This window comes from Sinohyriopsis cumingii, chromosome 4 (genome assembly GCF_028554795.1).
Source record: "Sinohyriopsis cumingii isolate HCF-2022 chromosome 4, ASM2855479v2, whole genome shotgun sequence".
NCBI classification, from domain to species: domain Eukaryota; kingdom Metazoa; phylum Mollusca; class Bivalvia; order Unionida; family Unionidae; genus Sinohyriopsis; species Sinohyriopsis cumingii.
In genome coordinates, this window is record NC_142964.1 from 109,268,807 (window position 1) to 109,296,750 (window position 27,944).

At 36.3% G+C, this 27,944-nt stretch overlaps 1 protein-coding gene across 1 annotated transcript in view; it reads right to left on the minus strand.

The window, feature by feature from the left end:
- Nucleotides 1-27,944, minus strand: part of LOC149801861 (dual oxidase 2-like) — an 85,416-nt gene that overhangs the window by 33,936 nt on the left and 23,536 nt on the right. The window contains exons 7-19 of the mRNA XM_089956227.1: nt 24,208-24,298; nt 22,571-22,667; nt 22,185-22,284; nt 21,592-21,688; nt 20,899-21,062; nt 18,127-18,311; nt 17,681-17,805; nt 13,406-13,567; nt 12,676-12,786; nt 12,101-12,321; nt 8,473-8,658; nt 7,923-8,145; nt 5,652-5,745 (exon numbers count right to left, since the gene is read on the minus strand). Of these exons, the coding sequence (XP_089812353.1) occupies nt 5,652-5,745; nt 7,923-8,145; nt 8,473-8,658; nt 12,101-12,321; nt 12,676-12,786; nt 13,406-13,567; nt 17,681-17,805; nt 18,127-18,311; nt 20,899-21,062; nt 21,592-21,688; nt 22,185-22,284; nt 22,571-22,667; nt 24,208-24,298 (1,856 nt within the window). The remainder of the gene's footprint in view (nt 1-5,651; nt 5,746-7,922; nt 8,146-8,472; nt 8,659-12,100; nt 12,322-12,675; nt 12,787-13,405; nt 13,568-17,680; nt 17,806-18,126; nt 18,312-20,898; nt 21,063-21,591; nt 21,689-22,184; nt 22,285-22,570; nt 22,668-24,207; nt 24,299-27,944) is intronic.

Sequence of the window (27,944 nt, forward strand, 5' to 3'; positions counted from 1 at the left end):
TTGCATCAGTGGTATAAAAGCTTGCGTGAACATTCTTGTCCTCCATTAACGCTTCTGGAGATCGCATAGAAACTCTCCTGAACCAGGGTCCGAAGTCGGAGCTAAACGCCTTTTACTTGTCAGACATTTTCCAAGAGAAAGTCAGGATCGAATTGATCACTTATCATTACTTGTGAAGAAAAAAACACACAAATAAATGGATACCTGGGAACTTTATTATCTTTTGAACCACAGTTCGTACACTGCTTCTTGGAATCCTGTCGTATGTGCTAAAGATGAACTCCCTCATCGCAAACCTCAAGACCATCAAGCTTATGTGATCAACACGGACGACAGTCATCACCCAGGAACCCACTGGATAGCCGTCCCCTTTCCTCAAGAAGGATGTGTGGAATATTTCGATTCGTATGGATTGCCTCCTTTGGAAGACGATATCATTGACTCTATGAGAAGAAATGCTCAGACCACACGATTCAATAATGTGAAATTACAAAGCACAGATTCCTTGGTGTGTGGACAGTACTGTGTGTATTTTCTGCATCATCGCAGTCTGGACTATCCTTTAGAACATTTAGTGACTCATTTTGAACCTAGTTCTTCTTCTAGAAACTATGTGAAATTAGGTCGATGGTTTTGTGACCATTATACTTATCTTTTGTCTCAAGCTAGGAAACGTAGTGTCCATCAATGGCCTAGTGACTTCCAACAGTGGAAATCACAATTTCATTCACAACGTTGTCAGCCCTGTCCAAAATAGTGTTAGTGATTTGAGAAAAAATGTTTGTTATTTGAAAAAAATGTTCAATGTTAAATTGAATAGTTATTGTTAAAATGTTATAGTTCCTTGTTAGTGTTAAGTGGTTTTGAATTAAAATGTTGTGTTTTGAAGAAAAAAATGTCTTTGTGGTTTGTTTGGCTATAGGTATCCTGATTCATGCTCTTTGACTTCTTACTATCCCTCCCATGACACTCATTGAACGTTCCGACTCGAAAACCGTGTAGGGATGTTTTCCTTCACGTCCGCGCTGTGACTATAAAAACGGGGCAGTCTCCAGTCTGACCATCCATTGTCGACTCATCCTCCTACGAAGATGTGCTCCAGACTAGCTAAGCTAAACGAAGCCTACGTGAATTTGCATAGCGTCAGACACAGTCTGATACAGAAGCCTGAAGAGATAGAGAACGTTAGAATGTTAAAAGTCACTGAAGACCTGATAGAAGAGCTCTTCAGAGAAGAAATTAACAGGGAGAAAGAAGAATGGACAGAGAAGTACACACTTCAGAAACAGCAGAGAGAGCAGCGACAGCAACAACAGCAGCAGCAGCAGCAACCTGAACCTGACAGAGGCTGTGTCGACTGTCGTATCGATACCAAAGAGTTCTTCTTCTCTTTCCGAAGAAGCAGACCTTATCCTGGGAGAAAGCCTATCGTCAGAGGAGGTCGCAATCTTAGAACCTAAAAGATTGTCATAGCTTCAAGTTCACACACAAATAAAACAGCCCTTTTCAGTGCTACCCCATGCTCTAGAAAAGAAATAACAATCGATTGGAATATGCCAGGCGCATACTGAATGAACTGGCCGCGGAGGCCATAGTCAAAGAGGGAAGGATAAAGAAGGAAGAGGAGGAGAGAAGACAGAGGGATCAGGAGGAAAAGAAGAAAGGAATCCTGCCTCACATAATAATGAGGCACAAAGTGAGGTGAAACCCTTGGTGAGGACATCACCCCAGCCAGAAGCTATACCACAGCCACAGGCACAACCTCTTCCACCACAGCCACAGCCACAACACCATCCACGAATTCAGCACAGACAGAGGGAAGTCTTCAGGGCCGCAGAGAGTGATGATTTGGATTCGGAAGCCAATCATCCCCCTTCTGCTATTCCAGTCACAAGGGTGAATTGGCAAGGAGACTGGAGTCGGAGATGCGTGTGCGGTGCCAAGCCAGGGAGGTGTCACCACTAACAGATGCCTCTGGAGTTCGCGAAAAACAGCCCTTCTCAGAGCTAACCAAAACTATAGAAAAGATATAGTAATCAATTTGCCAATGTGCGAATGTGGAGTAGTGTAATTATAATCACTCACTCATTTTCCTGCTGTGATTGTATGTGTTTATGTGTGTGTGTGTGTGTGTGTGTGTGTGTGTGTGTGTGTGTTTGTGTGTGTGTGTATGTGTGTGTGTGATTGTAAGCGATGGCGTAAGTATGTGTGGACAGCATATTTGGGTTTGATTTTGCTGCTTGTCGTGTGTGAATAGTATATTTTGGGTTTGATTTTGCTGCATTACGAGTGTGGATAGTATATTTGGGTTTGATTTTGCTGCTTGTCGTGTGTGGATAGCATATAATATGAGATGACAAAAGAAGGGGATGTTTTCCTTCACGTCCGCGCTTTTTATATAAGAAACCATAGGTTTGTCGTTCGAACCATTCTACAAAGAATAATAAAGAAGATGGCTTCAAACCACCTTGATAAAATGAAGAAGTTACAAGACGTTTTGGACAATTTGGGCATGATTGAGTAAATGTTAGTAAAACTGGACGAGGATCGCTATTCTTATAGTCCACATAGAATAAAGATGGAGATCAACAACATAAAAAAGCTAAAGGAAATAATCAGTGATCTGCTGAAAGAAATAAAGGAGGAGAAGGAGGATGAAAAGGAAAGGATAAGGATGAGAGCTTGGAATGAAAAAATTGAAAAGGAAGAAGAAAATGAGAAGAGGAAGAAAGAGGAGGAGGAGAAGCAGAAAGATGAGAAAAAAAGAAAAAGGATGAAGAAAGAAAAGAAAAGAAGAGAAAAAGTGTAGGAGAGAAAATAAGAAGCTGGAGGAGGAATAGAAGAAATTAGAAGAAGAAAAAAAACCAAAGGCCCTTTTCAGGGCCACTCCAATGCCTCGGAAAGAGATTCCCTTTCATGCCTCCATTTCTTTTTTCAAAAAAAATGTCTATTGTCTGTGTTCTATATCCATCTCCCATGGTCCATTTCCATTGTCCCTCTATAATCCCATCCATGTTAAACTTCCCCATGTTAAATTCCCATTGTCCCTAGACAGTCCCATCCCCCCATGCTAAATTCCCATTGTTCTTAGGGTACAAACTGTGTGCTCTCCATGTTAAATTTACATTGTCCCCAGGGTACAAACCACCTATTTATAATGAAAATCCCCTAGTCCCTAGGGTATCCAGCCTAACTACTAATGTATCATCATTACCATTTCCCATCCCATAACAGAATGTACCATCAGTACCATTTCCCATCCAGTATCTTTAATGTGTTAGAGGTCGATGTTTCTATTCATTTCCCTCAATTATTTTAAAGGACTCAAAATGGCTATAGTAAAAGACTATCAAACGTAGGAATAGAGCTTATAAAGGGCACAGTTTATCATGCACATATTTTGCTGGAATATATGAAAAACAACCATTAACATGGCCATTTTTCATCCACAGCCTCACACTAACGTCTGCAGGACTGAGATCTATGTTTAGCATCAAGTCAGTCATAAGCAATAACCAAATTAAATATGGTCTAAGTCTTCCTGGAAAATTGTCAAAAATATATTACGCTTCATAGGTAAGATACTTGAAGATAAAACCCAGAACATGAATACTAGTATTCGCAAGTCATCCAGCTATCCCAAGCCAGTTAAGGCCAGAACTTTATTTTGAAAGAATGGTCTAAATATGCCGAAATCAAACTCCTTTGATATCTTGTCGAAATAAAGTTTTTCGTGAACTTTTGTTATATAATTGAAACAAGATGGATAGCAATGACTTCAAAATAAATTAGGTGCATGTCGATTCTAAATCAGTCATGGGCCATTACTCCGTAAAATTGAGTCACTTCCTGGTGACTAGATACTATGTTGAGGGGAATTTTATTTGCAAACGTGCTTAACATCAAACAAAGCAAATTGAACGCCTGTGTTCTGAACCCAGAGTGATGATTAAGTCACTCAAAAACCGTGATTCTTTAAAATAAGGTTATAATTTGCATCATCGTAAACGTCATATGAGATATTGTTAAAAGAAAAATCCACAAGGCTAATATTCAGTTCGACTCAAGCAGAAAATTTAAATAATAGTGTTCGCATCTGGGTGGAATGTCTGTTCAGGATCGTTCAATGCCAAAAGTATGCAAAATAAGGTCAAAATATAGTCATGTTAAAACTTTCTACGAATCGGTTACGTTAAAGATTTATTGCAAATTTGATTGAAATCAGCAAAAAGTGTAAATGATAAAGAGTTCATATGTGATATAAACACCCATGCTCAGTTTATTAAGGGCCACAACTCTTATCGATCTCATTTATTACTCCGCTGAGGTGAAATTTCTCAACTAACCTGATTTAAATCATTTGAAAACGTGAATACACGAGTGTTTACAAACTTGTGAAATATCTATTCTAATTTGACAAAGGGTCATAAATGTGTACAAAATCGTTTAAATTAGTGCTTTATTTTATTTATGCAACCCCTTGTTCATAAGAGTTTTAACTGTGCGTTTGATTGAGTACGTGAAAATTATAATATATACAAGCCATTGAGATGCCTATTGTAAGTTGATAAAAGGGAACGACTTTCAGATACACAACCCAAATCTGCTCATTATTCTTAACTCTTCCTAATTCCTGTACACACAAAGTTTCGCATCACATTTGTTTGAAATATAATCACGAATGTGGATCCTAGTGTTCACAAATTTAAATATTTGCGATGTCAATTTTAAGCCGACCACGGGCCACAGCTAATAAAATCATGTGCACCATGTGATCAACATCTCAATTATTCGAGTTGTTGTTGAAATAAAGCTTCGCAAAATATTTTGTTTAAATCTAAAATTAATGAAGCTGTAAGAGTGCTCAAAAGTGGAATAATGACTGGAAGCACAGCTGGAACAGGTCTGTGTATATGCCCCTTCCCTTATAGCGGTGTAAAACGTCCAAAAGCTGTTCCTCACACAAAAGATATGGCTTTTGAAATGTGCAAGTTCAGTTATACTTGTTAAATACATTATCTTGGACATATCCATAAAAATTGACATGTTGTGCTTCAAATTTGCCAATGAATTAACCACTGAAATCATACATCATTAATTATTTTATCATACTGATGTGTAATATTAAAATCAGTCATTTGAATGTAACTATTTGCAAATCATAACTTAACAAAAACAAGCATAATCTTCAGTACAGACAAAAGAAGGAGGTAGAGGTGAGGAGGATAAGTTGAATCAAACGCTCAATCCCTTTAGCATTGTTATAATTAGAAATCTAGTAGTTTATCCCATGCTTAATTTTGAGAGTAAATTTGGCAATTTCGTTTATATTCAAACCATCAGAACACCTTCCATAAACATATAGACAAAACCAACATAGGTAAAGGATTTTGTTATGCCTTTTTAACTAATTACCGATTATATTTGTCTGTATCATTATCTTAAACGCATTCAGTATTTGCTGCAAAACCAAATGGTTGATAAGCTACATAACAGTCAGCTTAGCTCGTTGTTTGAGATTTAGTGCAAGAAAAAACGTTTATATCAACCATTCCATATGCTTGAGTATTTGCAATGCTTTGCACAAAAGTATTAACCTCAAAGTAAGGATGAAAATAGAGTCGCAACTGAATGAGGATACATGCATTTACCGTATCATCTCATGTATGTCATCTTTGGAAAGCACACGTTTTTGACTGGCGTCGTACATGTTGAACAAAAGACGAACTTTCTGGTCTAAATCATCTAGCAATAGAAAATTATAGAAATATAAATACTCCGATATAGGCTTGAACTATTGAAATTACAGGCAAAGAAAATTCTTTAATCTTTCTCTCTAATTTGTTTTAGCAGGAATGGATAAACAAAACAATATACAAAGGTTTAGTTCACAAAAAAAGATTTACTTTTATTTGTTTTATATTGGCTGTATCCCAAATACTCTAAATCATTAAATGAGATGTCAATGATCTTTAAAGGCGAGCCCAGTAGAAAACTCATACATCTAAGGCCCATTTGAAGCTCTTAAACAGATTCAAATGACGAATATTTCGGGTACATTATTAGAGCATCATCCTGATTCCAGTCGTGAAGCACGTCAGTATAACATCGCATGTAATCAACTGCACTGGATTTCAAATCGAACAGTAAATATGCATGTGGCAAACGCTTGGCATTGTCATATGCACAATATAGCCACGACGATCATAGCTGTCTCTCCAGCACTTCCATTAGAGATTTGGCTGGTACTTTTGAACAGCACTAACTAATGCGTATTGGGACTGGTGATTCGATGATATTCCAAATCTTTACATAACATGTTATACAAGATGACGAGACGAGTTTAACCGAACTTTATGACAGCATTGTTTGTATCTTCCTTCTCAGCAACAATAACAACTTTGAAAAGGAAATTGTTGAGCATCTGTTCAGTCTTTTTTGACAAGTCATTCCTATCTGCAGCTGTCGCGGTTGTACATCAAAAGCAGAAAACGGAAGCATACTTGCTGTGCGAAACACTATGAACATTTATTTCGCAGTTGCAGATATTGAACTATCAAGAAATAAGTGCTGAGAATGCACACAGACATTAGTTCGTAAGGATGGGTTTTGGATTGTAAATATAGGTTTGGCTTTGTAAGAACTTATTTTATGATAGTATACCCTGTACCCGGTTGACAGGATTATTTCCCAATGACTTGTGTTTGTTTGACAGAGTGTGATATTTCATACATTGCAGTATACCTGTTTTTGCATTATTCTAATTTCTTTAAGTATGTGCTATTTCTCTAACCATATACATTTTCTCCCCTCATTTAGTTTTGATGACATAATATGAATTCATTTTTTCCGTAATTTATTATTTCATTCATTCATGCAATCATGCATATTATTTTCCTCTGAGCGATTAAACATTATTACAAAAACATGATTATGTTTTAAAAAGTGTAACTTTCCTACGAAATGAAAGTGCAGGAAACACCAAGCTGAATCGATAAGGTGTGACCTTGTTTGAATAAGTGTCTCTTTCTCTCATTCTCCCGGTTACAATTTTACAGCTATGAGTATGGTACTATAAAGCATCTAGTTCATTATTTATTAACAATATGTGGCAACTGAGTGTGTTTGGATGTTAGTTTGTAAGAAATAGTGTTTGTCGTCTGTTTATAGCATATTATACCCCTATGCATGTATTTGTAAAAACCAATGTTGGGATGTAAATGTTTGCTTTTGGTTTTCTTAGAGCGGATGTTTGTTAGCATGCAAAACAAATGATACTGCTAGACATATTAGTTGGCAAGGGTGGGATGTTGGATTGTACGGATGGTTTTTGTTTCTACAAGTAAATGTTTTCCATCATTTGTTTCGAGACTGTTTCTCCATCAGACCTTATAGCCGTTTAAGTCATGTTAAATTGCAGAGAGGGCTGTAGTAATTAATAATGTTACATTCATGCAAAGAAATAGTGACAAATAATGTTTAAGTTCCAATGACCAGTACAGTTAAATGATAATGCTTAATTCCCACAGGCTCCCATAATGTCTCACAGGTAATATTGAAACTCCTACAGACCCCTAAAGTGACCTTAACTTATAAATTTATATCAGCCACCTTACGATTTATAGACACCAATGGCGTCATCTGTCATATTAAAGTCCCATAAGCTCATATACCATTTCAAACCTAAGGTTAAGGTCTCACAGACCATCAAAGTATCCAGCAGGACGCCATAACATTTCTGTAGATTCCCCTTACCGAGTAAATGTAAAATACTGGACGAATCTACAGACAATTAATGGGTCACCAGGCGGGCCTACATAAGCTTTCTTTAGATATCTGACTGGAGGACGAATAGTAGGAAAGAGAACACCTAATAGCATTGCACTATCAAACCTAACAAGTACTTATATATAAATGATTACTTGAAGCAAACAGAAGGAAGATCTTCATGAAGTCACGGAAGGACACGTGACCATTTCTCTCGGTGTCCACCAGCAGGAACATATGCTTGATGAAAATGGAGCTGGGCTTGAGTCCGAACGCCTCTGCAAACTCGGTCTGGGTCAGCTGCGCTTGAATTATCTTCTCTGACACAGACTCACTCTTAAAATCATCCATGTAATCCGATGAGTCTTTCCAGAATGACTAGACAACATAAACAATGGATAATGATTTTTACATTTGTCAATGAAATGACTTCTGTTAAAGTCATCAGCTAAACGCGTATCTTTCAGAGGTACGTTTGTACAGTATCATGTATCATTTCTGGTAAATCTACTGACAACAGCACCAATAAATGTTACGCATATGTAATTTTTATGCTGTTTTTCAACTTTACTCAATGTTTTTGTTTCAGTGCATTTTATCCATAATATGTTTTCGTTGTACACAATCTGTTTAATATTTCTATTCTGTTAATGCAATATAATTACTAGCTAAATTGTATGAATTCGGTGAAATGAATTAAGTCACCTTGAGGCAGACGCTTTTGAAATACTTGTTAAGCTCTGCTTGCCGGTCCTTTTTGGTTGTGCTGTTTCGTATAATGTAAGCCTCCACCAGTGATCTCCCCTTAAGAGTTATGCCCTGAGCCTGGAGCATGCGCTCTAGGATAACTGCGAACTGGGTTCTCTCTGCCTTGTTTCGGAATCGAATTACCTAGTAAAAGATATACTAGAAGGTTTGATTGATACGAAATAATCAGAATTTAGAAAAAGAGAAATGTGTGTACAGATGATCAAATTTTATTCTAGCATCTGGATGCGGATAATTTCAAGCTATTTCTCGAAGTCTGAAACAACAATGCAAGTAATAATAATGAGGACTTTGTATAGCGCCTACTCTTTAGAAGCTCTAAACGCTTTATAACATTAGACAACGCCTATAAGATAAAAAACATAACAATATTATTACAAAAAAAAAACACTATGAAATTAGAAAAACATTAGTGTAGTTTGTTAGTTAATAATAATTCATGTATGCCAACGAGGAATATATTTCAATAGCCAAACTAGTGATAGAGCTAGAAAGTGTGTGTGTGTGTGTGTGTGTGTGCAAAACTTCCTTTTTCTCAACTGAATTAAAATCTAATATCGTTCCAAATAGTTATTTCAATCGACAAACTTCACGCCCGAAAATAGGTAATATGATAGACGTACACTATTTTCCAGGTTTAAATTACGTTAATTAAAAACATATTGCATTGCATATGGTTCAACTATTGGTGGTATTTAATGTAGATGTTCAGGTCTCTGAGTGGGAGTGTGGTGTTTGCTAGTGCTCTTAACAGCATCTTGTCTTTCATGGAATTATTTCTTGTCTAATGTTTATTGAATTTTGTTTTAGTAAACTATTACTATTCAATACAATTAATTTTATTTCCAAAAAGCCTTGTCTTCAGATTCCGAACCTCACATATATGACCTCATTACTATCCTACTAAAATTGCTTCTTCCACATTTTTCGTGTTCAGGTCGTAGGCAACTTCAATGCTCAGATGAAAACATGGAAATAATTGGAAGTTGTTAATTTTCAGACCAATTTGTGGCTATGTGCATTCATTTTAAAAAACGGAGAACAACATAAAACGTCATTTAATTGTAAATCTTTTTCAAAATCAATCTGCACGTGTTTGTCTTGTGTTTCGCAACATGTTTTTGCGATCATACATGAAGTAATATATGCTTAGATGTCTGGTAACATCCACAATAAATCACTTGAGCATATAACGATATTGCAAGGAGTCTACATCAAAGACAATCCGGAACTTGAAAAATACTTAATATGGCCTTTATGGTAAGAATGTATAGGCCTACTGGAAGGCAAAAACATACAATGTTGCTATTATCACATCTGGTATCGCAGAAAATTTGTTAGCATGTATTTTTCGCCAAGATACAGAATATCCACAATGTAAACAAGCGATGTTCATTGATCTTATCTTTTCATAGAGCTAACTCAGTCAAAAGCTTCAATATTGGTTACTTCCCTTCCGTTAATCTCGTAGCAAACCATGATAATCGACTTTTATGAACATCTTTAAGGGATACATGCCCAGGTAGGAAACAGTATTCACACGCAAAAAGTTTACTCACAAGCTCAAACTCAACTCTTTGAATAAGGACCGGAACATAGTTAGCCGATATCCTTTTAATCGATAAATAGGAGTATAGATATGTGTGTGTGTGTGTGTGCGTGTGCGTGTATGTGTGTGTGATTTGGATTTTTAACGTAGATTTTAAAGAAATTCAGTCGTATCGCAACAACGTCTGCAGTGTGGCAGTTTATAATAATGTCTAGCACTGTTGCATCATGCCGCAGGCATGTAGCATGATGTCCCACCCAGTCACATTATCCGGACACCAGGCCGACATGTCTTAGCACTAACCTCTGAATGCTTAGCACCAAGCGAGACAGCTGCTAATATCATTTTAAAAGTTCTTTGGTATGACTTGGCCGGGGATTGAACCCACTACCTTCCGCATCAGAGGAGGACGATCTAACCAATATGCCACCGGAGCGGTGTGGAATTAAATCACGCCTACTGCGAGATAGCATGGATTCACGTCAAGAAGACCAATAACAAAGATTGTAAAGACCTTAACCTTGATTTATATACAACATGGATTCACGTAAAGACCAAAGAGTGCCAAGACTATATACAGTAAAATCCGCTTTATTAGGCCAACTTTTAATCGAGGCAGCCGTTTATTTGGAACAAATTTTAAATGAAAGAATACATGTATACCTCTTTAACTCCTCGGCATAAGTGGAGCAGTCGTTTAATTGGGTCAAAGTGTTCGAGTCCTGATTTTTTCCAATTAACCGAAATCCACTGTATATACCAAATCATTTGCTGCGAGATCACATGAACTAAGGACCAGATTGGATGGTACAGACCTTAATTTTCTGAATAACATAGACAGGAGAGTTTCAAGAACACGTGTTCTGACAAGTCCTGACACACCGGTAAAAAGATATTACCTATCAGATCGAACTGAACATCAAGAAACCTGTCATCATGCAATTTAGACCTTAAACATAAAAACAACAATTTCCATGCAGCATGGAGTTTCTTCGTGCAACACAAGTATCATCATACAGCTGGTTATAACTGAGCTACGTTCAAAGGTGCAATCTATCTGAAGTACAATCTTCATGTACACTAACTGTACAACAAGACTACTGATGTATTTGGGTTCCTTAAACACGTGTAAACATTGTCCATCCAAGTTGGCGTGTATACGTTAACTTAGTCCGACGAAGGATGAAGTTGTAACCTACCATTTGGAATCCCAAGCAAAAGATACAAACAAAACAGGTAGAGCAGACCGAGTGAAATGTAGTCAATATTATATTAAATACACGTTTAATATAAAGCAAAATGAAACTGTAACTTCTATGCTCGCATACAATCTCTTTCCAACATCCAGAATATCTAAAGCGCTACTAATGCCAATTGATAACATACCAGTGATGGTTTTATGCATACCAATACTCAATTATTTGCCGGTCTGTCACAAAATGTAATCATATTATTCAAAGCGAACTCACAGGGCCCATGTGACTTTACATCGGCCATTCTTCAAACCCCATTCAAATATGCAGCGGTTCGCTTTTACGTTTTGCCGGTTTAAAAGTTGAAGACAAAATAAATGGATAGGTAAACGAATGAGTTCTTCAAAAACGCATTCAATATCTTTCTTAATTGAATTATACGCAGAACGTGATTACTGTCGTGATATGTTGGGTGAATTTCAAGTGCGTTTAATATTGTTGTTGTTGTGGGGTTTAACGCTATTTTTCAGCACGATAGGCTATACATGGCGGCCAGTATTAATGGTGGAGGAAGAACCCGGAAAACCCCGGAAAGAACCACCGACCCACGAGAAGCTACTGGCAAGCTTTCTCACATGCCCACATTGGCTGAATCTTAGACTCGAACCGCCGCAGACAGAGGTGAGATGGCAGTGATCCGTAACGAAGAGCGCTTTAGACCACTCGGCCACTCGGGGCCCCAAGTGCGTTTAATAAATGAATGTAACTTTTTTTCATTGGATACACATTATCCAGTCCGTGTCTTTATAACGTTATTACTTACAAGATCATGTTCATCTGGAATCTTAAGAGACAAAAGTTCCTCCATATTGTCGCTGGAGAAATACACCTCCATTCTGTCGATACCTCTTCGCATCATTCCGCGCAGGTCAATAAACCTCACAGCCACGCATGTGTGGTCCAAGACACTGATACGGTGTTCCTTCTCCTCGAGGTTAGTGGTGACGATTCGATCCATCTCGTTCGGGCCAATCCACTCATTCACTGAATGTTCACGAAATTGAATTAATGGAATAAAATCAACATGAAGTATGTGTGTATATTTTCTATAAAATTGAACAAATGTACACATAGCATATATTGTGAAAGCACATGAGATGATGGGTAAACATACTTTCATATGAAAAGACTAAGAAAAAAAACTATTTTTCTGTATTCGAACACTTTTGATCACTATAAGAAATTGATAATTGATAGTACGACCACGAGTACTTTTCCTTTTGTAGGAATCAAACATGTATATCAGAAAGAGAAATTATTTGAACCTGAATATGATTTCATCTTTAGTAAGAGATACGTTTGTGTATATTAGTAACATATTTAGCCTCCTGCACATACCCTGAAACTTGTTGTGCTCCGCCGAGCGAGTGAGATGTTCTGGTAAAGGCCCTATCCTGTGTATACCTTGCCTCCTTCTTCTCGCCAACAGAAACATCAATATAATAGTAGCTAGGTGGGTGAGACGAAATATTAAGTTGTTGTATTAACTTTTGCATCTTGTATTCCGTCAAAATACCAAATACTGGAAATATGATGTGTTTCACAATTGTTTGTATTCCTTTGGAGGACATTTAATTCTTGTTTGTAAAAGGATTAGGAACAGAAGTTATCGCGATATATTTCTTGTTAACCTGGCTGGTCAGTATTAATCGTTTGGAAATCCATTGCACTGAGAGTTTAGGTTTTAAAGATATTTAAAATGCAAATATAGTTCATAACTTTAAGTTTTAATTGGTTACATGTTTATATACATATATATATATATATATATATATATATATATATATATATATATATATACACTCTAGTCAGTATTTTGTAACGCAATTAAAGTGAGAAGAAAACTTCTTTTACTAAATTTAATATCAATATGTTTCCTAACTGATATGAATTCGTAGTTTGAGAATCCTTTGAGGAACCATATAAAATAGCTTGGATCTAATGCCGCTTGTGAAAACATATGGAAAAAAACGTTGATCTAATGACGATTGTAGAACCTAAGAAATTAACATTTTTTAATGCCGCTGAGGAACCATATGAAGTAACATTCATCTAATAACGCTTTTACCTATTACCAACAAAACAAGGAAGATGTATGTGAGAGCGAAGGCGGCCTCGCTGTCTGAGAAGTAGTCATATCTTCTGACGGTTGTGCAGTTCTCAAGCAGAGGAAACCCCTGGTAGAAAGTTCCAGGCTGTAGCTCCTGTGGCTGCCTGTAACAATGACCATCTGGAAATGAACGGAAAATATTCGAATTACAATAACATGAATACTTTGTTAGCCTATATATTCGGTTCTTGTTGTGTTGCAATTATCTAAGGTCAACATTAACTTGAGCGTAACATTGTGTGATGTTGCTAACCGAGAAGAAGGATAAAAACTGCTTTCGATATGCACCTGCCCACCGGTCCTACACCGATAATTTTCCTCGATGGGACGACAAAAATCGTCAGAGTAGACGGTCCCTTGGAGATGATTTGACAACAGTGTTGGAATATACCAATCTTTCAATACACGCTCATTCCAGGGAGTCTATTTATCAGATATAATTACACTCAAAATATGTCAAAACACGGAACAGCAACGATGCGTAGTTGCCACTATGGTTTGGAGCCCACATAATATTAGATTAATGGCGGGCCACAAAAATCGAACAAAATTAACCAGCATAAAATATTAAAAGACCTGGATTTACATGTCACTGAGTTTTAAAAAATGTAAATTAAATAAATAGGTATGAAAATGATGAGAAGCATAAAGAAAACGTGACAGGAGGGATTATTGACATGCTGCCGAAGCTGCTTAAATACAATGACTAAACAACTGACGTTCACATTAACTGTCCACCCGTGACCTCATTTTTTCGCTGCATTAAAAAAGGAATGGTATAAATTGTGTATACCATGCCCAGTTAGGGACTTTGAGGCTGACTTATTCATCCAATGTTTTTTTTTAAAATCCCGGATTACTTATAATCTAATGTTACTTATGAACGAAATTATCCTGAATGGATAGGTTACAAACATGTTCTAATTCATGATGTCTTTTATATGGATGACGCATTAGTATCTTACCTGGCGTAGCCCAAAATTTAAACTGGATCTTTGAAACCAAAGCAGGAAAGTAAAGATACTTAATTTACCGCCTTAGAACTCTATGATCAAAGCGCTTTAATCAAGGAAAATTAAAAGTGCTCAAGCAATAACCATATAAAGTATATCTCTCAGTTTCAGTTCTTACTCGGCATTTGTCCACGTTAAATTTATATGATGTGATTTAGTTGTGTATGATCCGAAGCATACATTAACATGAATAAATTCATCCGGGATAAAAAAAAATGTTTGGTAAATACTTCAGCCCTGGTCTTAGATAAGTTGAGAAAGAGATCCATAAATCTCGAAAGCCTTTTTCCAATATAGACATATTTTTGGACATGCCCTCAAACAGAGTATGGTACCACTAAAAGTTTTGTACCAAGTTATACTGCGGTATTTCCCAACATACTGCGATACGTGTCATGGTCTACCGCAATTATATTAGCTATCTACATGGCAGGGACCTACCATTTTTCTTAATAATGAAGGACTATCTGTACACAGCCAGAAAATATATTGCGCCAATAGAAAAATAGCGACATATTGCATTCATTACATTATTTGAAAAAATAAATTATCTTCAAATAATAGGAAATACAATATCCCAGTTCCTAGTAGTAGATGAAGTTGATATGTGAATATTAATAGTTGTGTATGTTATAATCTAAAAATTGTTAACTAAAGTGAAGCAGCTAAGCTTAAACTCTCGCTAACCCCCGTGAAAGGCATTGTGCTGACATTAAGGAGCATTTAGATAATAATTCAAAGTGTTGAAACTGAAGCCACCAACTTACTAGCTACGCTAATAGACAGCGAGACTTTGAGTGGTATTCTCACTACCGGAAAACATATTTATCGGATAGAACCAGTAAAGCTCAAGTAACATAACACACACTTACTCAGCAAACGAGAACATATGTAATGCACTTCTGAAATAGCTTAATATTCAAATTGAAAACAAGTGCTCTCCTCCACAACCTGTGATGGTTTGCATTCTTGAAAAGGCTTGTATGTACGTAACACATTATCATCCGCTAGTAAATAGATTTTTTTTAAATGACTTCTTTTATCATCTAAATCAGAATTGTTTTTAATTGCTGCGCTTGGCCTGAATATCTTTCACAACATCATATTTTGCCCCCTATGCTTCCATACGTGACAAGTGTCAATTATGTGGGATCACAAATATAATTATATTTTAATATATAAATTAATTTGTATCAAATGTAACTATTTTCTTTTAAAAATATATAATTTTTTTAAATTATTTTCTTATGAAAAATAAAAAGATGATGCAAATATCATTAAATTCGGAATAAGTGTACTCTGGAATTTTCGTACATTCCATACTGACAGAAACTACCGACGTATCGGTACATTGAAAACGTACAGTGGGTACGTTCCATCGGAGAAAATAAAATGCGGTGAACGGTATACTGGTAATATCGGGCTCCTCTAAATTCCGGGGAACAACAGGTACTATTTTGGGGGAAAATTACTTCGCATACTTATATCTGAGAAATAGTCGAGGTAGTTCCGAATGATAGATGTAGAGATAACAATATTCAGTGATAACAAGATTTTCAATATGGCTGATGTGGCTTCCATACGGGACCTCAGATCGGCACCATTTTCATTTTAAACCAGCCGGACATGATAAAAAGTCTTCCAGTCAAATCCAAGGATAAATATTAAATATTACTTTCTGTTTACGAAGAGTTGTAATAAGTCACTAACGATATGTCAATAATCTCTTTTCGGAATAATATTGTGCTGTGCAACATAGCACTTTATTTGAGAAGAGGACGTCATTGTAACCCCTCAAAGGTTGTTCTCGTTTCCACTACACACTTTCTCAGCCTGGTTATCCAATTATTAAATGCCATTTTGTATTCACTTTTTGTTACAGTGTTCATACACTTTCGAACCTCATGACGCTTTTTAAATCGTCTGCCCCTCAGCGAATGTTTGATAATCAGATTCAGCCATACAATACTTGGAGCTGCATGGATGTATGTAAGATGTGGCAAAGTTTGGTTTTACTGTGCTCCTTCAAGAAGCCAGTCATGAAGGCAGATTTATGCGCCGCTCCATTATCATTGAGTGAATGGACACTTCGTGTACCAGTGCACAGATGGGTGGTGAGGAGGTGTTCCACAACAATTGGCAGTAGCTGCATGGATGTATATAAGATGTGGCAAAGTTTGGTTACTGTGCTCCTTCAAGAAGTCAGTCATGAAGGCAGATTTATGCGCAGTTCCATTATCATTGAGTGGATGGACACCTCGTGTACAAGTACACAGATGGGTGGTGAGATAGCGTTCCAAAACAATTGGCAGTACTTTGAGGGCATCAAAATATCCAATGACACTTCTGTTCGTCGAATGATTTGTTGTCTCATTTTCTAAGCACTTGGCCTGGCTGAAAAAGATAACTGAATGGTTCCTCACATGTGACAACCTCATTCAAATGTCTCTGGTAGCTCTTTTCATATTTTGCGAATAGCAGTTGGGGACTACAACCCGAGTTTGTTTATGGCCGTACAAAAGTGAGAGGCCCATCTTGCACAAACCGTTCGGAGAAAAAAAAATACCTATTCAGTGTATTAATAGTAGAGAACGGAAATATCTTCCACAGTGTGTATAACATCTTTATCTAGTGCTTACGTCACATCAGACACGTGAAGTATATTATATTGATGATTCTGTTGTCGAGAAGAAGGAGGCAAGGTATACACAGGATAGGGCCTTTACCAGAACATCTCACTCGCCCGGCGGATTTTCTGAACGTGGACCACCTTTCAGGATTTGCGACCATCCTTAATTATTTAAACCATCTAAAAGCTTTAGGATGTGGCAGAGATTTATATAAATAAACTTTATTCAAGCCAGCCTTGAGAACAGTCAAAGACCAGCATAAGAGCGCTTGGATTTGACAGTATCCTATTTGTTCAGTAAAAAATAAAATGTTTCTCCTTCTCCGATAGTTTTACGTCACTGTCTTGTACCCATGTTACGGCATATATCTGCAGATGTCTCGCCTAATGTACGTGCAGTTGCAGATCGTTTAATAGAACGGCAGATTTATTGGTATTACATTTATGAACAGGTTCAAAGAAACAAAATGTCATACAGAACTATTCAGAACTTTTCAAATGTGTGTGTGTGTGTGTGTGTGTGTGAAGTCTGACTTTCTATGTAAATAATTATTACGATGAGTTTAGGATGAGGCTATCGTAAAGACCTACCATCCGATGGCCTTAAGATGAAAACATTCTTTTGAATATCTTCAGGATTGACGTTGGCAACTTGCACTATGATATCATACATCGTGGTAGTGTTGATCTCATATAGTTCCGTTTTAGACAGAGAGCTGAAAGATGTGAAGGGCATGAAATTCGATAACATTGTATGTTTCCATCATACTCTTTCCACCAATGTCTTTTTTTTTCTATCTTATTTATTTTTTGTTCCACATAACACAATATATACGCAATAGCGAAAACTTTCAAGGAAGAATCATATTATAGACGAATTAAAGACAAATGACAACTCGTTGTATCTCCTTTGCTAATTTTAATATTAATTTAACAAAAATGTTTGAAAATAAATTACTCTCTTGAACATACCATACGTTACATAGAAAGGAAAGACCTTTAAGTGAAACATGTATTTTCATTATCGGAGTTCATACCTAGTTTCGTTATTTTCAAACCAGAACCTATCTCCGTTCCTGATCCGAATGAACTGGTCAAGAAGAATCTTCCTGAACAGTTCCCCCGGACCATTGGGAGTGGTTTCCAGCATACCGCCGGTAAATAAGTCCAGATTGTCTGGTGCAGATGTGTTTCCGTACAGGGCTTTAAGACGCCGAATTTCCTGAAAGATAGGAGTTCTTTCTAAAGAAATTTACTGCAGTCATTATGTTCGAAAGTTAGTTTATTTGTATCCACACGAATAATATTGTCAATGATGAAATTGAGACAAACATAGTCTCAGCTTCTACAAAACACGTGCAACAAAATGTAAACAGTCTATAAATCTCATGATATATGAAGTCCACTGAAGGTAGCACTAACAGTACTGATTTAGTACAAAATCTCTACATAATACAATAAGAAACAATCCAAACTCATATTGAATATAAATGCTGTTCACTGGCTACTAAGTATTTCAATAGTCACAAAACCAACCTACCCTATTGAGCATGAAGGTCGATGAATGGCTAAGAATAATTACCTGAGAAAATTCGTTATTTTATTTTCAGAAGGAATCTAAGCGTGGTAAAACAGTGCACCAGGGTAGCCTTGAAAATAGAACCCTTTAACTGTATCGCCGTTGCAGCACGTAAACGAGAGATCTCTCTTTGATAGTGAGCACATGAAACGACATTCTTAAAATAAAGTCCAGTGGCAGGACAGTTCATCATTTTAAATGCTTACTGATTGTATATATATATATATATATATATATATATATATATATATATATATATATATATATATATATATATATATATATATATATATATATATATATATATATATATATATATATATATATATATATATATATATATATATATATATATGTGTGTGTGTGTGTGTGTGTGTGTGTGTGTGTGTGTGAGAGGTGTACCATAATATGTAGCACATTAACAATTCTTCGACTTTCATATATGGAACCGGATGTTTACTGTTATTAAAGGTTAGTGACACAAATCATATTATGTTGTTGTTTTTTACGCTAAGGTCTATTGTAACATATTGCAACTTTCCTTCTTTATTCGACACAGAAATATTTACTGGAGAAGAAAAGTCGGATATTAAAACAAATTAGGAGGTCGAATTATGTTGTTTCTTATTTTATTATTTTATTTTTATTTTTTAGTTTGGTCTTGTTTATCTTTGTGTTTAAATTTAATTGGAACATTTGTCTTCTTACCTTTGTGCAATTTATTTAACATTTTTTAAACTTTAGATTTAGGTAGTAGCATGCAGGCAATATGGTGATGAGGTTTCGTAAAACAGGAATTAATTTATTATATTTTATATTTATTTTCCCTCGGTTACATACATTTATACAAATGTTGGACTGACTTTATCTCCACCTCGGATACAATTACGTAATTGGTCGAAGGAACATTTGGATTGACAATTGACAAATGGATTATACGAGATTTCATTTAGCCTGGAAAGGAAAACTTGGTTTTCCGAAGGTCATGTAAATTGCTGTCTGCGGAAAAGAAGAAGTGGCTTGCAAGATTTGTTTCCCTACTATAAAACACAAATGTCAAATATAAACCTTTACCGGACGTGTACCTCTAAAGGAAGAAAGCCAAATGCTACCAATCGGACGGTGAAAACGTACCGAAAGCGGCATATTCAGTGCCATTGCGGAATTTCTTTATTTAACAGAAAACACTTTCAAATTTATTTTATATATGTAATGACCAAATAAGACCACAGTTTCCTTACCGCTGTAATAGCCATTTTTTAGATTAGGATATGTACTGTATAGCTATATGAACAACGAATTGCTCCTTTTTGCAAATATCAAGAAGCTTCATTGTAGAAATTCTAGTATTTGGTACACAATGTTACCAATACAACATTACAGCATTTGAAACATACCCGTCGATATTAATTATTTTACGAGACCGCTCGGGTGGCCTATTGGTTGGAGCGTCTGCCTCGGATGCTGAAGGTAGCTGGTTCGAACCCCAGCCAAGTCATACCAAAGACTTATAAAAATAGTATCAGCAGCTGCCTGATTTGGCGCGCAGCATTAAGAGGTTAGTGCTATGATTGATCAGCCGGTGTGAGGACAATGTGACTGGGTTAGACATCATGCTACATGTCTGCAGCATGATGCCTCAGTGATAGACGTCACAATAAAGTGTCACACTGCAGACATCGTAGTGATATGACTGAATAATTGTTAAAGCTACGTTTAAAATACAAATTATACACACAAACACTTAATTACACACACCAGTCTATATATGGTCAACTACAAAACACCTTGTTTTTTCTTTATTTAGAAGCCTATGAACGGTCAAATTGTGAACAATAGTAAACGTTAACCTCAACCTACGTTTTCAGTGTACCATTCTCGCCGCATAGATGCTAATAAGACAATGAAAGTGACAATCTGCGCGACTCGTTTCAGGAATAAATTCCCTTGTAGGTGTCCTCTAGCGCAATTCCACCCAGTAGAATTATCACCGTTTACAGTCAAACAGTGAGAATTCTAGTGGGTGGAATAGCGCTAGAGGACACCTACAAAGGAATTTATCTCAGAAACGATTCGCGTAGCTTGTCACGATCATTGTCGTAAACGTCACAAGTGAAAACATCGTACATAGAAAGGAGGCGTGTTTTACCAGTTTTGCAAAGAAAGTATAGTCATTTTTCAAACAAAAATCTGATGTGAACTGAATTCGCTGTCTGTGTCCTGTACCTACCTGTTTATTATAATTGACGTTGATGGACTCAAAGTCTTCCTTAGGTTTCATATGGAACGCTTTCCGAACTGTATTGTAATCAGCTACTCCGTGATCACGGCCCCTTTGAATATTCAATGCGGCCAAATCCCTTCTAGAAAACTCAAGAGGACCGAACACACTGTCTGTAACGTCATTCAAACAAAAAAGAAATGATTAATAAATGCTGCATTTTTGTTTGTTTGTTGCTTTTGTTTGTTCGTTTGTTTTCGGGGAGTGGGGCTTGTGGCGATTTTGTTTATTTGCTCCTTTGTTTTTGTTTTAGGTGTTTGAGGGATGGGAGGTTGAGCTTGCAAGGATTTACAACTTATTTGATTGCGACTACGATTTAAAGGTTTACACATTTGCAAAATTCAAGCATGCTGATCGTGCCAAATTGGTTTATAGTTGCGGCATTAACTCATGTTCGGTGTATAACGATAGTCGGCAATATGATCCCTTCCCACATTTAGTTCTGTAAATTATATTGCGTATAATTTTTAGTCCTCACTCTTCTCGAATCTAAAAGACTTGCAATTCTATACATTTAACACAGAAACAAGCTTTTTTAAACCAAAGTACGAATACAAAATGGACGTACTAGACTAGCTCTATCGTAGTTTGTGTCACATTTTTTAATGTTATATAAAAATGAGAAAGCATACGTATGCTCACCAGTCAGATCAGTGACGATGACAGAATCTTCGCGTGCGGCTAGAGTGGATGTCAGTCCTCGAATATATGACTCTATCTTGTCCCTCTCTATCAACTCCTTTAAAAAAATTATAAATATGAAGAAATGCAATATTTTTTATATAAATGGCTTTATGAGACCCGAGAATAAGCTCCTCACAAACGTTTGCTATCTTTATGGAAGGTATGGTCACAATACTTGTTATTAGGGTTTGCTGAAAGTTTTTGAAATACAGACAATTAAACGTACATGTTTAAGGAAGCTTAAAATCAAAAGGATGCCATGTATGGTAGCTGTAAAATGCGAATGGGAAAATTAACTATAAATGTAACAGTAAAAAAAATAATTATTTATTATTTCCATATATTCAGCTTTTGAGCATCAATATTAACATAACGTCACCAATTTCATGAATCAACCAACTCGTAAAAACATGATTAGATTAATGTAAACATGAAACTCTGTGATATGGTTTTAAAAATCACTAAAGCAGTTGTGCACTGTCTTAATGATATAAAATAATTAATTCAGGTATAACGATTAAGGTATTGCGTCATTAATAAGCATGTCCTACTTTAGAATTCCAGAATGTGTTACACAGTCGCAAAGCAGCGTACTCGCGGTTGTCGCCCGGCGAAGATCCACTAGCTCGTCTATAGCGGCAGTCTCCGTCTCTATAAATAAATATTTTCCATCACTTCGCAAACCTACGTACACTCGTCATCATCATAGATGGAAATATATAGAAGTTATTTATTCAATTAAAGACACTTCTAATATTATCAAAATACGCCAATATTTTGAATTGTGCAAACGTGGAGGCCAGCTTGCTAAAACATTTAAGATCGTGATGTTAGTATAGTGAAACATTCATCTTCATCAACTGTAGACTTGGAGTGGGAGAGAAGACGCATGAGACATACAAATAAACAAGGAAAGACCTATGGAACAGGTACTTGCCTAACCCATAAACCATGTGGAACAAGCGTATGGCCAAATCTCATCGCTGCCGCCTGGAACTCGTGTGTTATTCCTGGATGAATACTGGGATCATAGCCTGAAAAAAGCAGTAGTAGTGGTAGTTGTAGTAGTAGCTAAAGCAGAGGCATTATCAGTATTAACGGCAAACATCGATGTATTTCATTGAGGATGTGACGCTGGTGATGGAAGCAGTACATTTAATGGCACATTGACACATTTATTATAGTCGGAGTTCTTTAAGACAACATATAAAGACCATAAATAACAATACCAAATTACCTGGTGGGGATTTTTCTCATAAACACGTTTTTTTACCATTGTTCTAAGTAGTGTATCCTACATTTCCGGCTGTTTTTCACGTCCATGTTTTCAAAGTAAGCAATAAGCATGGGTTAAGGACTTCTTAGCACATGAAATTTTATCTCGCATAGTATTTTCCACAGAATTTTAGATGGCTCCCTGCTCCGATTCGTAGTATTAAATATTTGCTTTCCATTACTGTAGAGTTCATTTATCCTAAAATTGGACATATCTATGTAAAAACGTTCACGCATAGTTTCAACCGGAATAAAAAGAGTGTTAAGTATATTGGTGCCCTAGAATTCTTGAGCATGTATACAAAAAATAACAGCGTCATAAATCGTCCACTTCTATGACTACACTAGTGCTTTATCTTTACCCATGCTTATAATTCTTTCACTTTGTGACGATATGTACATTAACGATACTCTGAAAATAGAAGAAAACAAAAAAGGAACGCAGGATATACAAAACTTCAATTCACTTTACCTGTAGCATACGGTCTGACCACCACGTTTTAGCTTAAAGCTTGATGCATTTAACTTTATAATACGGACTGACAACCATGTTCACCCCCAACAATTTGATACAAATAAATTTATTGTACTGTCTGACAACAAAGTTTGACACTCCCAACGTGATACACTTAACTTTAGTGTATGTATGTATGTATGTATGTATGTATGTATGTATGTATGTATATATGCAAGTGTATGTATATTTTCAATATCTGTATCCATGTATCTTCTATATGCTTCGTGTCATACAGAAATCAACAAATACGATCGGAAAGTGCTACTGAACAATGAGCGATATCATGTAAAAGATTAGTTTAGTACAGGTTTTGGAGGCAGTAGAAAACATCTATCACTTTTACAGTTTAGCGCGCTTTATTTTACCTTTACATGCGTATTGACTCCAGCGTGCATTATTTTACCTTTGTATGGATATTTACTCCATCGTGCTTTATTTTACCTTTACATGCGTATTGACTCCAGCGTGCATTATTTTACCTTTGTATGGATATTTACTCCATCGTGCTTTATTTTACCTTTACATGCGTATTGACTCCAGCGTGCATTATTTTACCTTTGTATGGATATTTACTCCATCGTGCTTTATTTTACCTTTACATGCGTATTGACTCCAGCGTGATTTATTTTACCTTTGTATGAATATTTACTCCATCGTGCTTTATTTTACCTTCATATGGGTATTCCCTTCAGTGTGCTTTATTTCACTTTTATATAGGTTTTCATTCCAGCTTGCTATATTTCACCTTTACATTGGTATCACTTCAGTGTGCTTTATTTTACCTGTATAGGGGTATTTACTCCACATATTCATCGTGTTGAAGTTAGCGTCAATTTCTAGCCACAATGGAAGCCAGTCGTAGAAAACAATTTTCTGGAATGTGGAGAATAATAGTATTAGCATCACCGTAGCATCACCGTAATAAATTTGGGAATAAACATGCTTGTATTACAGTCTGTCATGTAATAGTTCATCGTAGCATTATAAACTGATAGGACCCGAGATAATTTCAACGGATTATTAAAGAAAGCCATCATAACAGGTACACGAAAAATTTTCTAGGTCTCGTAAAATAACTCTTTTTATGTGACATTTCATACCATACTGTTTAAACAGCAGAGAGGGTGAACAGACCACTAGCTGGAAGGTCCATTTATGAAAAATAAAACTTCCTACGAAAAACTAAAAATATAAGCATAATAACAAAAAAATCCGAAGCCTCTAACCAAAACCGAGTTTCACTAATTAGGTTAGTTTTGTTTTTTGTTACTTTATTTTTGTCGTTCGTGTTTTTCTAAATTTTAGTGCGTGCTTTTGTTTACCCGTCGGACACAGTTTTGGTCGCAACCTCTCTGCTGATGTAATGTGTGAGTAATTAAATCATTATTGTATCAATAATGGAATTCGCACTGCTATATTAGTTCGAGAGCGACTAGAGTCAATAAAGCAATTTACCCCTATTCGTGATGCTGTCAAACATAAATTACAGGCGCGTCAGAAGTCTCAGATGGAATTTGCAGAAGGTACAGAATCATTATTTAAGCCAACAAAGAAAATAGTTACAGCAACTGAGGCGACTCAGAAAGCTCTTGAAACATTGCCTGTTGATATTGCTGGCCGTTTGCAAGCAGCTCAACCACCACCCCAGCAACCTCATCAACCACAACCTGAAGTTTAACCTCATATTAAAGCTACAACTAACATTATTGATACATTTATGCCGGAAGGTACTGCCGAAATATATTAGCCAGTTAAAATACTTGATATTGCTGCGTTTGGATATCATATAAGATATAAGTATGTAAAACCCGAATATGTTAAAACTCTTTTTAAAAATCTGATTGGGTTAAGGATATATACCATGTCGCCACTAATACTTTGCAGATCATATCTAAGGAAGATATTATTCAGTTTTACGTTTTTAACCAAACGGTTAATGAGTATATTGAACAAGTAGTATAAGAAAGGAAACAAAGAGAGGAAGAAATGAAGCATGAACATGAGAAAGCAAGAGGAGAAAGGAAATCAGCTCAATATTATTGAAGAAAAGAGCAGATAAAATAATAAGTGGGGAAGAACGAGAAGCTGGAAGTGGTATTACCATACAAGGAAGTGGCCTTATTGCTCCATGTCCAAGCAACGTCATTGCCGATTTTGAACGACTAAAAATTGTGATTGGCGGAAAATCAGCTGGTAATAATTCACCATAAATTGTTAATGAAGCAGCTGATATTTGTCAACGACTATATATAGACGGTATCATGGGCATTAATGTTTATCGGTCTCACATCGATAAAATCGTTGGTGATTATCACAGTGATTGAATGTATGCAATTAGATACAATAACTAAAATAAGATGATCATACATAATGCTCATCGTGGACATGTAATGGTCATGGTGATAAATTTACGATAACCAGTCTATAAAACAACTTTTGGCAATGGACTTGGCGATTTTATTCAAGGTTTATGTAGAAGAATTAGCTCCAAAAGCAATACCTGTTGCGACACAATTAAGAATGAGATAGAATGATTTTGTTCCTAAAACAAAATCCTAGCGCAGTTGTTGAAGTTGCAGGTAAAGCGTGTTTGGCAATCAAGGATAGACTAACATAATTAATTCGACGAACACCATAACCACTAATACTACCAAGCACTGAAGTTATTCCTGCAAATTGTAGTAACACAATAAGTCAAGCTGCAAATAAAAAAACTAACAGAGTTGACTGGTGAAGCATCACAAAAAAAACAGAAATACAAGTCTGATAGCAGGAAGTGGTCTTCGTATTAGACGATAGTAATTATAATACAATGTGTAAACGTATATGATCCATCATTTGACATGGACGCGCTTATTCTCAAATATGAATCTGTGCGCGAGTATCAATATTATTTTGATGACGCACGAGAGCCAAATCAGCGTAGAGGAATCGAACTTCAAGTTCAGGACAAAGTAGATATTTCTTACCCGCTGGAGCATTTATTGAAGTAGAAGGTGAAATTCTGAAAACAGATGATACTGAAAATGGAGATGGTATTAGAGATGGTTTTGTTAATAATGATATTATGGCGTTATTCAACAGTGCTACATACATGAATGACGGAAAAAAACATTATATTACGTAAACACAATAAACACTCCAGTCTGGTATTCGACATACCAACATGGACAATAACAGCAGATCCGCCAATATGCGGGCGAGAAGTAATCGTTGTACTCGAAGCTGTGTCATCATCAACAACAACACATCCTAAAGTTGTGCACGAGTATACAAGCAGACGGTCTGTCGTTTGAAAGAGATCTTAAAGTATAATGGTATATATTTACGGAAGATCTTCTCTGAGTAAGACTCAGGGCAAACCTCAGGGCGAGTTACCTAAATATGCAGCCCTTGACGAGGTCAAACATGAACTCGCTAATGTTTTAAGTCAAATGTGGACCAAAATGAAGTCGTTGTTTTTCAGGATAAACAAGGACGATTAAAGACGAGTAATATCCCATTGACAGATAGTATTCTGCGGGTTCCAGGCGCAACTGAAGATAACTTAGTGTTTACTATAAACGGTAAAATTAACAAATCAGTTCTATCAATCATGGGAGATATTGCTGAACGCATCAGAAGAATTAGGGATATTATATGATCATGTGTAACAAAAAGATATGTAGACACCAACAACAACATTATCAGAACTGAGATCAATGATCGTTTATAAACCGCAGGTGATACAATGACTGGTTCTCTCAATATGACTAATAATAAAATTACTGGTTTTGGAGAACCAGAATCAAGCAATGACGCTGCAACGAAGAAATATTTCGAATTATAGCAACATTCCGATGATGAACTCGTTAATGACAATCAATGATGGAATGGCCACATTTAGATCCGATTATACTGCTCACGTAAACGCGTTTTCCAATTTGCTCAAACAAAAAACCGAATTGTTGATGATTTCTTTGGAAGGCCAACACTTATCGGTATTAAACTATATGACATGAAAAAGATCACCGACAGTGTAGTAAATACAGTAGCGTCTGGATCAACATTATGGACACGAATTAATAAATCCATCAAACATCGTGCTGAGGTTACCGGTATATACTGGTGCTCAGTACTCGGCACTACGACATTTATGATATCTACAACAATTTCACCGCGTTATGCACTAACCTCTGGATATATGTTAGTGACGTTGGAGCAAAACGACGAGGAAATATTTGTGGTGGAAACCCCCCCCCCAAAATGGCAAACTCTGTGTTGTATTATTGTGTCTTGAATTAGTTGCTAAACTACCACCTACTTAAAATATAATGAGCTCCACAATCGACGTTCAACATTACAGATGCAATCAAGCACGTGGATGGCAAACAAAACTAAAAAATATCGTTGACGAATATTCAGTAAAAGTAAAAAAATATATATCAGACGATTAGTTATTGCTGACAATTGTTTATTCGGTGTCTGCTGTTATCGCTGAAACCGGCGTATTACTATCAACAATAGCAATGACATCACC